Here is a 14,144-nt window from a genome sequence, read left to right as displayed (position 1 = left end):
AGGGAGATGCAGAATCCAAAGCAGGCTCCAGGCCCTGAGCTGTCAGCACAGAGCCTGACATGGGGCTGAACTCACAGGCCATGAGATTATGACTGGTGTCGAAGTCAGACGCCCAACCGAGCCACCCAGGCACTCCTCACTATAATGTATAAATGTATTTTAGCTTTTCAGATGATCATTTTACCTCCTCATCTCTGAGAAAAATTGGTGGACTCTGCTGGGTGTGAAGTCTACTTAAAAAAAAAAAAAAAAGTTACAGGGTAAGAGAAGGGGGAAAAGGAGTCAGGATTAAATATTTCCTTTGCAGCCCTTTCACTAGTTATCAACTTAACAATTATTTTTGAGTCCTTACTCTGTACCAGATTCTATTCTAGGTACCAGAGATACAGCCGTGAAAAAGACAAAACCTGGAACTTAAGTTTCAGTGGGACAGAGACAATATACAAATAAATTATTATGTAATATAATGTCAGATAAGGATGAGCACTGTGATGAAAGTTAGTTAAGAGATTTACAGTAGTTTTATGCTGGAGCCAGCTGGCATCTGCTTGTGAGAGCGGACCGTTCAATTTTCAAAAATGTTGAGAGGGGCGCCTGGGTGGCGCAGTCGGTTAAGCGTCCGACTTCAGCCAGGTCACGATCTCGCGGTCCGTGAGTTCGAGCCCCGCGTCCGGCTCTGGGCTGATGGCACAGAGCCTGGAGCCTGTTTCCGATTCTGTGTCTCCCTCTCTCTCTGCCCCTCCCCCGTTCATGCTCTGTCTCTCTCTGTCCCAAAAATAAATAAACGTTGAAAAAAAAATGTTTAGAGTTTATTATTAAAATATCAGTAGCATGAAATCAGCCATGGTGGGAATATTACACCAGAACTGGCAAATGCTGCAAATGAGGTTTCCCTTTCATTTTCTTCTCTTTAGGGAGCTGGTTGTTAACCACTTACCAGCACTGTTTTCAGGGGAGAGCAGATGGGGATTGGTTTAGACAGGACAGTCCACTTAGGACAGTTCACAACACTGCTCAAAGGGTGGGAGACTATCATGTTTCCGGTGGATATCTGGTGGAAATACCTCCAAGTAGCAACCCTGCCATCAGGAAATTCATCATGTTGTGAGAAAGCCAGACTTCCCAGAAATAATTTACACACAGTAACGTGTTGTGACAGAGGAGGGAGAAGGGAACAGAGGACCAACCCTGAGAAAGTCATGTTTATATGTAACTCTGATGGATGGAGAAGTTACATGGAGAAGTTAGCATGTAAAGAGGGAGCACTGCATGCTGTGGCCTAACTACAAGAGAGACAGGGAGACCACAGAACTGAAGGTCAGTTTGGCCAAAGCTTCTAATGCAAATGGGAAGAGGCCAGCGGTGTCAGCCAAGAGTGAGATCAGGGAAGTTTGGAATTTGCCCTAAGGGCAATGGAAAGAAAGCTTTTGAAAGATTTTAAGCAGGAGAATTACATATTCATTTTTTTTAATGTTTTTATTTTTTGAGAGAGACAGACAGAGAGAGAGAGAGAGAGAGAGAGAGAGAGAGAGACAGAGCATGAGCAGGGGAGGGGCAGAGAGAGGGTGACACAGAATCCGAAGCAAGCTCCAGGCTCTGAGCTGTCAGCACAGAGCCCAATGCTAGGCTGGAACCAATGGATGACCTGAGCTGAAGTCTCAGGTGTCCCTGAGAATACCAGGCATCCCAGAGCCACCCAGGCATCCCAGAGAATTACATATTCAGATTAGAGTTTTTAAAGGATCTTGGAAGAAAATGAAAGCAAAACAAAGTCTTAGTCCTTTTGCTACATTCTCTGAGGTTCCTTCCTCCAGCTGACCAGATGTTTTTACTTCTCTCTGTCTACAGGGTTGTATGCTATGCAGAAACAATTTATTTTTTCTTTCTCAGTAGAAATGGTAAAAAGGGCAAAGTAGAGAATATTTAGTCAATGGTAAAGTATGTTATCAGCTTTTTCTTTTCTGCTTCCCTCAAGGAAAGAATATGTTTCCGTATGTGTTGATTACATTTTCAACACCTCTGTAAAGGCAGTTTATGAGGAATTTCAGAGAGGATTTTATAAAGTCTGTGACAAGGAGATGCTTAAAATTTTCCAGCCCGAAGAACTAATGACAGCAGTGGTTGGAAATACTGATTATGACTGGAAACAATTTGAAAAGGTTGGTGATAACAAAAAGTGCCCCCAGTTCTTCCAAACAAGTTGTGTATATTCCTTCTAAAAACCATTTTTCTCCCTCTTTTTTCTCAAGAATTCACAATATGGTCAAGGATACCACAAATCACACCCTACTATACTGATGTTTTGGAAAGCTTTCCACAAATTAACTTTGGAGGAAAAGAGAAAATTCCTCTGTAAGTATTACTAATAGGTGGATTTATACTTAAATATCTTTTTAAAAGATAAATACTTTATTTGCCATGAAGTCATTATGCATAGTGTGGGTCACACATGTTAATGGCAAAGCCAGGCTTCCTAAACCAATGTTTTTACTTATGTAAGCCTAGTTTCCCATTAAAAAATAATAATAATAATAATACAGATATCACTAGTTGGTTCCTAATCAAACCTTTAATCTCACATTCCAATCTTTATTTATCTAAGGCCTATGGAATTAGGACAATGTATATTCCTCTAATACCATTTTAGAAATAATACCAGTAGCAATGACCGCTGATGATAATACTAACAGCATTTATTGTGTGCTTATTCTATCCCAGGCATTGTACTGACCACTTCGTATCTGTTACTTCCCTTTATCCTAATAGCAATGTTTTGAGGTAGGTACTTATTTTTCCACATTTCAAAACTGAGGAAAAAGAGGCTTGATGCATTTAGTAGCTGACCTATATTCAGACAGTTGGTGAGTGTGAGAACCCAACAGGTTGGTCCAAAGCCAAGGCTCTGAACCACTAAGCTCTGTGGCCTTGTGGTGTAAGAACGTCTCTTGGTGGGAACCCTAAGGTTTCCCTAGCACAGACTTAATGACTTATTCTCTCACCTCCCCATCCCTTTGTTCAGTTATTCCTGAGATGTACTTCTTCTTGCTATTTTTGTTGCTACTGAGGCCACTGGAGGACAATTCCAACTTCTCCACAAACTACTTATTCACAGGCCCAAACTACCTGTCTGATTTTCTCTTTTAATGGTAAACTTCTGCTTCTGCCCACTGGTTCCACTGTCTGTGCATTCAGTGAGTTCACTAACATCTTCCCACCTTTGACTTTTTCTTGGGCTTTCCCCTCTGCCTTGAAAGTTTATGTAACATCTTTCCTTGAGAACTAACTAGCCAGATGTGACCCCTGACTGAAGTCTCCCTGCTACCCCAGCCTGGTGCCTCCCTCAGTCTCAGGGCCTTCATTAGACTCTTCATCTCAAATGTCCTAGTTGAGCTAAATTACACTTCCCTGTATCTTGCTATTCTCTTTCTTTTTATGTGATTTTCCCCAACTAGACCATGAACTCACTGAGGACAAAGACCAAAAGTCATGATTTTTCTATGCTCCACATGGCCCTATGTAGTTCTTGCTGCACAAGGGTACTCAGTATTGTTTACTGAAAGAAATGATTGATTTCTTCCTTTTTATTTTATGTTTTGTTCTTTCTGTGAAACATCTTAACTGCACCAAAACCCATAAAATACCTAGGACTAAAGGTAACCAAAGAGGTGAAAAATCTATACACTGAAAACTATAGAAAGCTCATGAAAGAAATTGAAGAAGACACGCACAGACAAAAATGGAAAAATATTCCATGCTCATGGATAGGAAGAACAAATAATGTTAAAATGTCGATATTACCCAAAGCAATCTACATATTCATTGCAATTTCTATCAAAATAACACCAGCATTCTTTACAAAGCCAGAAAAAAAAGCCTAAAATTTGTATGGAACCAGAAAAGACCCCAATAGCCAAAGCAATCCTGAAAAGAAAACCAGAGCTGGAGGCATCACAATTCCAGACTTCAAGATGTATTACAAAGCTGTAATCATCAAGACAGTATGGAACTGGCACAAAAAACAGACACTCAGATCAATGGAACAGGAGAAGCCAGAAATGGACCCACAAACATATGGCCAAGTAATCTTTGACAAAGCAGAACAGAATATTCAATGGAAAGAAGACAGTCTTTTCAGCAAATGGTGTTTGGAAAACTGGACAACATACAGAAAAATGAACCTGGACCACTTTTTTTTAATGTTTATATTGAGAGACACAGACAGACAGAGCATGAGCATGGGAGGGGCAGAGAGAGGAACAGACACAGAATCTGAAGCAGGCTTCACACTCTGAGCTCTTAGCACAGAGCCTGAAGTGGGGCTCGAACTCACAAACTGCGAGACCATGACTTGAGCCGAAGTCGGACACTTAACCAGGCGTCCCAGAACCTGGACCACTTTCTTATGCCATCCACAAAAATAAACTCAAAATGGATGAAAGACCTAAACGTAAGATGGGAGGCCATCAAAATCCTAGAGGAGAAAGTAGGCAAAAACCTCTTTGACCTCAGCCGCAGCAACTTCTTACTCAACACATCTCTAGAGGCAAGGGAAACAAAAGCAAAAATGAACTGTTGGGACCTCATCAAAATAAAAAGCTTCTGCACAGCAAAGGAAACAATCAGCAAAACTAAAAGGCAACTGATGGAATGGGAGAAGATATTTGCAAATGACATATCAAGTAAAGGCTTAGTATCCAAAATCTGTAAAGAACTTATCAAACTCAACACCCATAAAACAAATAATCCAGGGGGCGCCTGGGTGGCTCAGTGGGTTGAGCGTCCGACTTCGGCTCAGGTCACGATCTCATGGTCCGTGAGTTCAAGCCCCGCGTCGGGCTCTGGGCTGATGGCCCAGAGCCTGGAGCCTGCTTCCGATTCTGTGTCTCCCTCTCTCTCTGCCCCTCCCCTATTCATGCTCTGTCTCTGTCTCAAAAATAAAATTAAAACGTTAAAAAAAAATTTAAAAAAACAACAACAAATAATCCAGTGAAGAAATGGGCAAAAGATGTGAATAAACACTTTTCCAAAGAAGACATCCAGATGGCTAACAGAAGCATGAAAAAATGCTCAACATCACTCATCATCAGGGAAATACAAATCAAAACCACAATTAGATACCATCTCACACCTGTAAGAATGGCTAATATTAACAACGCAGGCAACAACAGATGGTGGCAAGGATACGGAGAAAGAGGATCACTTTTGCACTGTTGGTGGGAATGCAAACTGGTGCAGCCACTCCGGAAAAGAGTACAGAGGTTCCTCAAAAAATGAAAAACAGAACTACCCTAGGACCCAGCAACTGCATTGCTAGGTATTTATCCAAAGGATACAGGTGTGCTATTTTGAAATGGCACATGCACCCCAATGTTTATAGCAGTGCTATTGATAATAGCCAAAGTATGGTAAAAGCCCAGATGTCCATCGACAAATGAATGGATAAAGATGTTGTGTGTGTGTACACACACACACACACACACACACACACATACACACACACTGGAGTATTACTCAGCAATCAAAAAGAATGAAATCTTGCCATTTGCAACAATGTGAATGGAACTACAGTGTATTATGCTAAATGAAATTAGTCCATCAGAGGAAGACAAATATCATATGACTTCAATCATTTGTGGAATTTAAGATACAAAACATGAACACAAGGGAAGGGAAGCAAAAATAATGTAAAACCAGGGAGGGGGACAAAACATAAGAGACACTGAAATATAGAGAACAAACTGAGGGTTGCTGGAGGGGTTGTGGGTGGGAGGACGGGCCAAATGGATGAGGGGCATTAAGGAAGTTACTTGTTGGGATGAGCACTGGGTGTTATATGTAGGGGATGAATCACTGGATTCTACTCCTGAAATCATTATGGCACTATATGCTAACTAACTTGGATACAAAACAAAACAAAAAACAACACATCTTAACCAAAGTTTATTCCTTTCTAGTTTTTCTTAAAGGAAATGACAGGCTGCATGCAAGAGGCAAACAGGAAATGGGAATCCTCTTTCGCTGTCCCAAAACTTTCAGTGAAAGAGATAACCCAAGAGCATTGACATGTCATAATATTCTGGACCTCCCTAAATATTCTACGATGGAAAGAGTGGAGGAAGCCCTTCAAGTAGCCATCAACAGCAACAAAGGATTTGCCTCCCTCCAAATCACAGACTGACTCCTGATAGTTTTGGTGATGCCTTGTATTTTCAGGCCCTCTCATCTTCAACTCGTTTGTTCTTCCTTAGGTCTAAGTGACACAAAGGGTTGAATAGATTTTAGAATTAGTTGACAAATGTTGGGGTAAACAATAATATGATGAATCAAGAATAATTTTTTAAGAATAATTTTTTAATAAATTAACATTTCTTGATCCCTAAATTTGTTATTTGAATGTTTGCTTTTTACTGAATTATTCCTGAACAATAATTTTCATGTAAAAATAAACTGAATATTTTTTTAAATTATTTTTTAACGTTTTTATTTATTTTTGAGACAGAGAGAGACAGAGCATGAACGGGGGAGGGTCAGAGAGAGAGGGAGACACAGAATCGGAAACAGGCTCCAGGCTCTGAGCTGTCAGCACAGACCCCGACGCGGGGCTCGAACTCACAGACCGCGAGATCATGACCTGAGCCGAAGTTGGACGCTCAACCGACTGAGCCACCCAGGCGCCCCAAAAATAAACTGAATATTAAAAGCCAATAGATATTTTTAAAAATGTTGCTCATCTAGGGGCGCCTGGGTGGCTCAGTTGGTTAAGAGTTCAACTCTTGATTTCAGCTCAGGTCATGATCTCATTGCTTGTGAGTTCAAGCCCCATGTCCTGCTTTGCGCTGACAGTGCAGAGCCTGCTTGGGATTCTCCCTCTCCTTGTCTCTCTGCTTCTCTCTCTCTTTCTCTAATTAAATAAATAAACTTTGGAAAAAAACAATAAAATAAAATGTTGTTCACCTAATAAACACTGTCTGCAAATATTAAAGATATTATGCTGATTTGAAAAAATAAAGTAATTCAACAGGTTTTTGAGGCATGTAAATATATATTTTATATTCTAAAATGTCTTGAATTTAGCCAGCTGCTGAGTAATTTTATTGAAAAATCTCTATGTTAAAGGATTCATTAATTCATTGAATACTTATCCTGTTCCTGTTCCAAGAGTCAGTCTAAATGCATATATCATTATTTTGGTTAAACACTGAGCCCAACCAGGAGCTCCCATCCGATGGTAGTTGGAGAAAATGAAGACATGAAATATGTCTTAGCAATATGGCTATAGAATGAATTAAAGAAGTTAAGTATGGCTATAAATGGCCAATGGATTTTTTTAGAACAGTTCTGTCTTGTATTAAGTTATAAACTGTACACTGTTCTATAAGTTCCTGTTGTATGGCAACCATACAGAGAAGCCTTGTATCAGTGGCACTTTGGAAAAGGAAAGACCATGGGGTGAAGTCAAAATTGGGGTGCTGATGTGGAAAGAGAGCAGAATCACCTGAAGATAGAACAGAGAGAATTCACTAAGGATACTAGAATGTGAGATGGTCTGTAGGAACATAAGCCCCAGTCAATTCTCAGATTTCTTTTGGATATGTCTGGTTTATATAATAAATGGAATGAAGGCTCAGATGTATTCTAGTTGAATTTTAAGGGAAAAGGTAACCTCTAAATCTCAGGGAACCCTAGGCACTCGACTGTTCAGTTGTATTTTTCAGGCCATTCAGTTCCAACGTAAATCTTCTAATGCAAACAGATGAACTATACTAAACATTTATGGAAGAGAGCATTGCAATTCTTTACATATTCGTTCAGAAAACAGAGGAAGAGGGGTGCCCTGCCTTGCTGGCTCAGTGGGAAGAGAATCCAACTCTTGATCTTGGGGTTGTGAGTTAGAGCCCTATATTGGGTGCAGAGATTACTTAAAAATAAAATCTTAATAAAAAAGGGGGGGGGGCACCTGGTTGGCTCAGTCAGCTAAGCATCCAACTCTTGATTTCGGCTCAGGCCATGATCTCATAGTTTGGGAGTTCCAGCCCCACATCAGGCTTGTAGCTGACATTGCAGAGCCTGCTTGGGATCCTCTCTGTCTCCCTCTCTCTGACCCTCCCTCGCATTCATAAGTTCTCTCTCAAAATAAATTAAAAAAAAAAAAAAGAAGGAATAAAGAAAGAAAGAAAAAAAGAAAGAAAGAAAAAGGAAGAAGAAAACAGAGGAAGAGGGAACACTTTCCAATTGAGTACAATATCAGCATTACCCTAATATCAAAACCAGACAAAGACATTATAGGGGGAAAAAAAAAACCCTGCAAGTATTTCTCATGAACAGAGATACAAAAAAATTTTTCCAGGATTCTGGATATCAGACATATCCAACAAAATATAAGAAGGATAATATCTGTAATCAAGTGGGGTTTAGTCCAGAAATGCACCTAAAAATCTATTACATTTCACAGTAAGACCAAAAAAATCATGTAATTACCTCAATAGACACAGAAAAAAAAAACTGACCAAATGCAATAGCCACTCACACATGACATTTTTAGCAAACTAGGACCAGAAGGGAACTTCCTCAATCTGATAGAACCTACAAAGAGCTAAACTTACACTTAATGGTAAAAGACTAAATGCTTTCCTTCTAAAACTAGTGACAGGCTGGCTCAATCGCTTAAGCGGCTTAATCGCTTAAGCGTCAGACTCAGACTCTTCATCTCAGCTCAGGTCACAATCTCAAGGTTTGTGAGATCAAGCCCCAAGTTGGGCTCTGCGCTGACAGTGCAAAGCCTGCTTGGGATTCTCTTCCTTTCCCTGTCTCTCTGCCCTCCCCTCACTTGTGTGAGCATGTGCACACACTCAAAATAAATAAACTTTAAAAATAAAAAATAAAAATAAAACTAGTAACAAGGCAAGGATGCCTCTCATCACTTCTATTCAACATTGTACTAGAGGCACTAGTCTATACAAGAGGGCAAAGTGAAAAAAAAGGCATAATGATCTGAAAGGAAGGAATAAAACTATCTTATTTATAGACTACATGATCATCTGCAGAAGATCCTAAGGGATCTAAAAAAACAAACCACTCACCAATAGTATTAAGTAAATATAGGAAAGTCTCAGGATTCCAGGTCAAATATAAAAATTAACTACTTATATATACTCACAACAACCATAAATTAAATTTTAAAAAGTATCATTTGCAATATCATCAAAAAATAAAAAATATTTAAGGATAAATATAACAATATATGTTCAACCATACAGTGAAAACTAGACAATATTGCTTAAAGACATTAAAGAAGCTTTAAATTATTGGGGAGAGATATCAATTATGTCAATTCTTCCCAAACTGATTTAATTTAGTGCAATTTCAAAATCCCTGCAGTTTGTTTTGTAGATAATGATAAATATATATGGAAATACATATGGAAATGTGGAAGACCTAAAATAGCCAAAACAAACAAAAATAAAATATAGCCAAAAGAACACCGAAGAAAGGCCAATGCTGGAGCATTTCAATGAATTGATTTTGAAACTTAACTATAATCTACAGTAATCAAAGCAGTGTGGTCTCAGAGTAAAAACAGATATATAGATCAAGGGAACACAGTAAAAAGTCCAGAAATAAATCCAATTACACAAGGCCAACAGAGGTTTGCCAAAGACACTAAGGCAATTCAACCGGCAAAGGCTAGCTAGAACAACTGGAAATATGTAAAGACAGAAATTAACCTCTATCCTTACCTCGCACCATAAAGAATACTTCATTTGAAATGTAACAAAGACCTAAAACTACAAAATTTCTAGAAGATAACATGTAAAAAAAATCTTCGAAATTTTGGGTTAAGCAGTTTTTCTAAGACCCTCCCCCAAAAGGCATTAACTATGTAAAAGAAAAAAAATGGGTAAATTGCATTGAAATTAAAATTTTTTGCTCTTCAAAAGACACTAAATAAAATTAAAAGGCAAGCCACAGACTGGTAGAAAACATTTCAAAGCAAATCTAATAAAGGACTTGATATATAACATAAAGTACTGCAATATATATAAAGAACTTTGAGATAATGACCATTCAAATTAATAAACAGCAAAAGATGTGAAGAGATACTTCACCAAAGAGACAGAAATTAGCACTAATAAGCATATGAAAAGATGCTTCAACATCATTAAGCATTAGGGAAATGTTAATTAAGACCATAGTAAAGATACACCTATAGACTGCAACGGCTATAGTTTAAAAGACTGACAATACGGCTATAGTTTAAAAGACTGACAATACCAAAAGTCGTCAAGGATATGTATAGAGGGACCGGCACTCCCATAAATTGCTGGAGGATATGCAAAACGGTAAGCACTTTGGAAAGGTTTCGGAGTGTCTTTCGCCACAGTCATGTATTTATCATACGACATGGCAATTCCATTTTTAGGTATTTACTCACAAGAAAACATTTATCCACTCAAAGACTTGCTCATTGTCATAGTACCTCTATTCATTGTAGCCCCAAACTGGAAAAGAACTGAAGTGCCTGTTAATCGGCTAATGGACAACTAATTGTTGTATACCCATATATCGGAATACCATCCAACGATCACTACTGACTGACCAACTACTGATGAAACACAACAGGATTAATCTCAAAAGCATTATTTATGCTAAGTGGAGAAAAAGGCAGACACAAAGACTGCACAATAGTTTGACTCCATTCGTAAGGAATTCTCGAAAAGGCAAACCGTACTGACAGAAAGCACATCACTGGTTGCCAGGCACCGCGACGTGGGCGGAGGGAGTGACCGCGCAGTTCTTTCAGTTTCATCGCGATCGTGTGGCGGAGCCTGAGACAGAATGCTTAACAAGCTGACTTTCCTTACCATAGTTTCTGGAAATTATGCAAGTCTGCCCGTGTTCAGTGCTCCTCCTAGTGGAACTGCAGTGTTTCTTCCAAAGCCACTTAGTACAGGAGTTCAGGTGGCCAAAGCTCGCCCGGGGACACCTCCTCAGCCTTGCCCACCCATCTCGTGACCTGCCAGCGCCCTGTTTACTGTGGCTGCCTTCCAACCCATTTCTGACGCTTTCGAGTTTCCCTTTCCTTTTCCAATTCTCTTCCGCCCCCTTACAAGAGCGTCGGTTTCGTTTCCTACTGAACTGCCGGCTCCGCCCCCCAAACAGCACGTGGCTAGTCCGGCATCTGAGCTGGGGCGGAGCAGAGGAGGGTACAGTTCCTCGACGCCGCGGCGAGGTCCGCTAGCTGTGGCTGCGCACCGCGACGCAGGGAACCGATTTCTTGGGAGCTCCATTTCCAACGAGGTCTGGAGAGCCGAGGCGCGGCTGTGGAGCCCGGGAAAGGGGCGATGGAGCGGAGGCCACGAAGGGGGGCGCGGGGCGGCGCGCGCTCGGCTCCCGGGCCGGCCCCGGCGCTTCGAGCCACAGCGCCCGGGCGCTCCGCGGAACCGCAGGGCACGCAGCTCTGGCTCTTCCCCAGCGCCGCCGGCCTCCGCGGGGCGCTGCACCAGAGGACCGAGGCGACGCGCCAGATGTGCTGTACGCGCGGGCGCCTGGTGGTGTTGGAGCGCGGCGGGGCCGGCGTCGAGGTCCACCAGCTGCCGGCGGGGAGCGACGGCACCAGGAAGCCGAGTGAGTGGGGCGGGAAATGCCCGCTCGGCCGTCCTACCTCTGGCTGGGGGTGTGAGGGTGGGCGGCCGGGGGACCCCGGTGTAGCGCCTGCGGGGCGGGGGCGGCACGGACGCTTCTCTCCGGAGCGCCCCGATTGTAGGTGTGCCGTCCTCTAAACGGGAAGGAGAGTTTAGAAACCTCTACGCCGCAGCGGTCCGCGGTGGCCGCAGAAATGCGCCGGGCCCGGTGGCTTTTGCGTTTGGTGCGTTCGATTCCCTGTGCTCTCCCTTCTCCACGTCCCTAGTTGGCGCTGAGTTTGCGGGAGGGCGGGGGGCGGGGGAGGAGGGTATCGAGAACTGGGTCGCGCCCTCCACACGTTGGCCGCGCGGACCGAGCGCGCTTGCCGGCAGCATCTTCTTAGCTAGTCCGCTTTTAGCACTGGTTTCTGTTCAGTTTGGTTGTCACTTCTTTTTTAGAGCGCACTAGCTCTGATTTTGTGTGCCTTTAGAGAATACAGTTCTCTTGTTCCCAACGATAATATCTTATATATGCAAGCAATTTAAAGAGTGCTTTCAGTTGCATTTATCCGAGGTGGTAATCTCTATAGATTAGGTGTCAGGAACTGTGGTTTAGATTTTTTAGGTGGAGGAAAGCAAATGGCCACATAGAAACTTTTGCCCATCTGAATAGTGAAGAAAATGGTATTTTACCAGTCGTTTTGCTTTTACCTTGAGTGAAGTCAAACATCTTTTTTTTCTATTGGCCATTTGCATTCTTTTTGAATTGCCTTTTCATACCTTTGACTAGCTTTTAAAAATTTGAGTTCTTAATTTTTTTCTTATTTATTTGAAAGAGTTATTTGAATATTAAGAATAGCCCTTTGTTCGTTTTATACGTTGCGATGTTTTTCCCAACTTTTGTTGGTGTTGTTTTACGGTCTCCTTCTACAGTCTTCTTTTAAGAAGGGTTATGGATTTTGTGTTACAACGCTATCCACAGTCTCAAGTTTTTTTGTTTTTGTTTTTTCTTAATGTACTCATCCTTATAGGAATTTTAAGCTTTTATTTTTAAAGTTAAAATTTTTGATGCACTTGAAAATTATTTTGATTTCAGGTAGTAGGGGAATCTAGATTTATTTGTTTCTCCAAATAGCTAGTCTGATGTCCCAGTACCTTTTTTGAGTAACCTTTTTTTCAACTGATTTGAAGTGCTGATCTCTAAAAAACGTTAGTCTGTTTAACCATTTCTTCTTTATTACCAAACTGTTTTGCTGCTCATATCATTTGTAATATGAAGTGGTTTGTGCGTTGAGATTCTTACATGAGTAAATTCTATTTGATTAGAACCGAAAAGTAAAACAAGTTCCCACATCTAATTTTTGTAAACAAATGAAATAAGAGTAAATGGTAACTGTGGATAATTTTAAATCTCTTAACTTTTAGAAAGAGTTAAATATTCAATAATGCCAATAAAAATTCTTTTAACAGTATCCTTCCTTAAAAATAATACCCCAAGAACTTGGCTTTTATATTGAGCAGTTAGGAGGGTTTTATTATTGTTATTTCTTTGTGTTTGGAAAGAGTATATCTCAAAATACACCATGTATTTTCTCCTAAACAGTTATGTCTTCCAGATACTGTTATATTTTCTTATAGACTTTTTCATTTCTGTCACTTTAAATTTAATTTTTCTGTCTCAATTTATTAAACAGGAATCTAAAAGCAAATATTTAATTGGTTATATTAAGTCTATATTCAATTTAAAACAAAGTATGAATCCGTGCTTTCCCAAATTGAAAAAATCCATCATCAAAACAGTAGTCTTTGCTAATTTGTCTGCTTTTCTTTCTTGAATTTTTCTTTAAAGAGAAGTTCATGTTAAGTCTAAGGTTGTCCAGTTGAAATGTTTTTCCAGGTGTTTTAAGTGTGTTATAATGAAATCAGTAATAATAGTTAATAACCAGACTGATGATAGTTCCTGGTTGCATTTGCTCTGCAGAGTGCATTAAGTTAGGAAAAAAAATGAAGATACATTCCGTGGACCAAGGAGCAGAGCACATGCTGATTCTATCCTCAGATGGAAAACCATTTGAGTACAACTATAGCATAGAACATGCAAGGTAGGGAACTTTTTTCTTTTATTAAGAAATATTAAGAATATTTTTCTTTTATTAAAAGGCAATCATAATTTTTGTAGGAAAATGTTACTTTATATGAACCTTGTCCCCTGCTTTTCATAGTGGCTCTTAGTAAGCAATTCTGAAATGACCAGTGAATTCCATCAGTAAATTACTATACCAGGTTGTGTCCCATAGGCAAAATGTCTTGCTTTGGCATTTGAAAGACATGATTGTTAGTCTGCCTCGCCCCAAATTGGACTTTCACATTCATTAGATTATTTAACCCTCATAATAATCCTATAAATTAGATTACCAGAAATAAAAGTTTTCAACCTAGGAGAAAAATGGCATTATCAAGGAATGATTTGTGAGAGTTTTTCCTAGTAGATTGTGTGAATTAGAACTTATTTTTATCTTGTAT

The 14,144-nt window shown here is 40.2% G+C and overlaps 2 protein-coding genes across 5 annotated transcripts in view; both read left to right on the top strand.

Annotated features, from left to right (window-relative positions):
* HERC6 (HECT and RLD domain containing E3 ubiquitin protein ligase family member 6) overlaps positions 1 to 6,381 on the top strand; it is a 63,166-nt gene extending 56,785 nt beyond the window's left edge. For 2 of the 3 annotated variants that reach the window (XM_043572202.1, XM_043572201.1), the window contains exons 21-23: positions 1,976 to 2,159; positions 2,250 to 2,352; positions 5,955 to 6,381. In XM_043572202.1, the coding sequence (XP_043428137.1) occupies positions 1,976 to 2,159; positions 2,250 to 2,352; positions 5,955 to 6,178 (511 nt within the window). In that variant the 3' untranslated portion in view covers positions 6,179 to 6,381. Of the gene's footprint in view, positions 1 to 1,975; positions 2,160 to 2,249; positions 2,353 to 5,954 lie in introns of those variants that run through there. The other variant, XM_043572203.1, reaches the window with a different exon arrangement.
* A 2,729-nt stretch (positions 6,382 to 9,110) lies between these two features.
* HERC5 (HECT and RLD domain containing E3 ubiquitin protein ligase 5) overlaps positions 9,111 to 14,144 on the top strand; it is a 48,324-nt gene continuing 43,290 nt past the window's right edge. Inside the window, exons 1-2 of one of the 2 annotated variants that reach the window (XM_043572199.1) lie at positions 9,111 to 11,625; positions 13,603 to 13,723. In XM_043572199.1, the coding sequence (XP_043428134.1) occupies positions 11,343 to 11,625; positions 13,603 to 13,723 (404 nt within the window). In that variant the 5' untranslated portion in view covers positions 9,111 to 11,342. Of the gene's footprint in view, positions 11,626 to 12,709; positions 12,831 to 13,602; positions 13,724 to 14,144 lie in introns of those variants that run through there. The other variant, XM_043572200.1, reaches the window with a different exon arrangement.

The sequence above is a fragment of the Prionailurus bengalensis genome, chromosome B1 (assembly GCF_016509475.1).
Source record: "Prionailurus bengalensis isolate Pbe53 chromosome B1, Fcat_Pben_1.1_paternal_pri, whole genome shotgun sequence".
NCBI lineage: Eukaryota > Metazoa > Chordata > Mammalia > Carnivora > Felidae > Prionailurus > Prionailurus bengalensis.
Note: the sequence above shows the minus strand (reverse complement) of the source record. Positions and strands in the feature narration are given on the sequence as shown.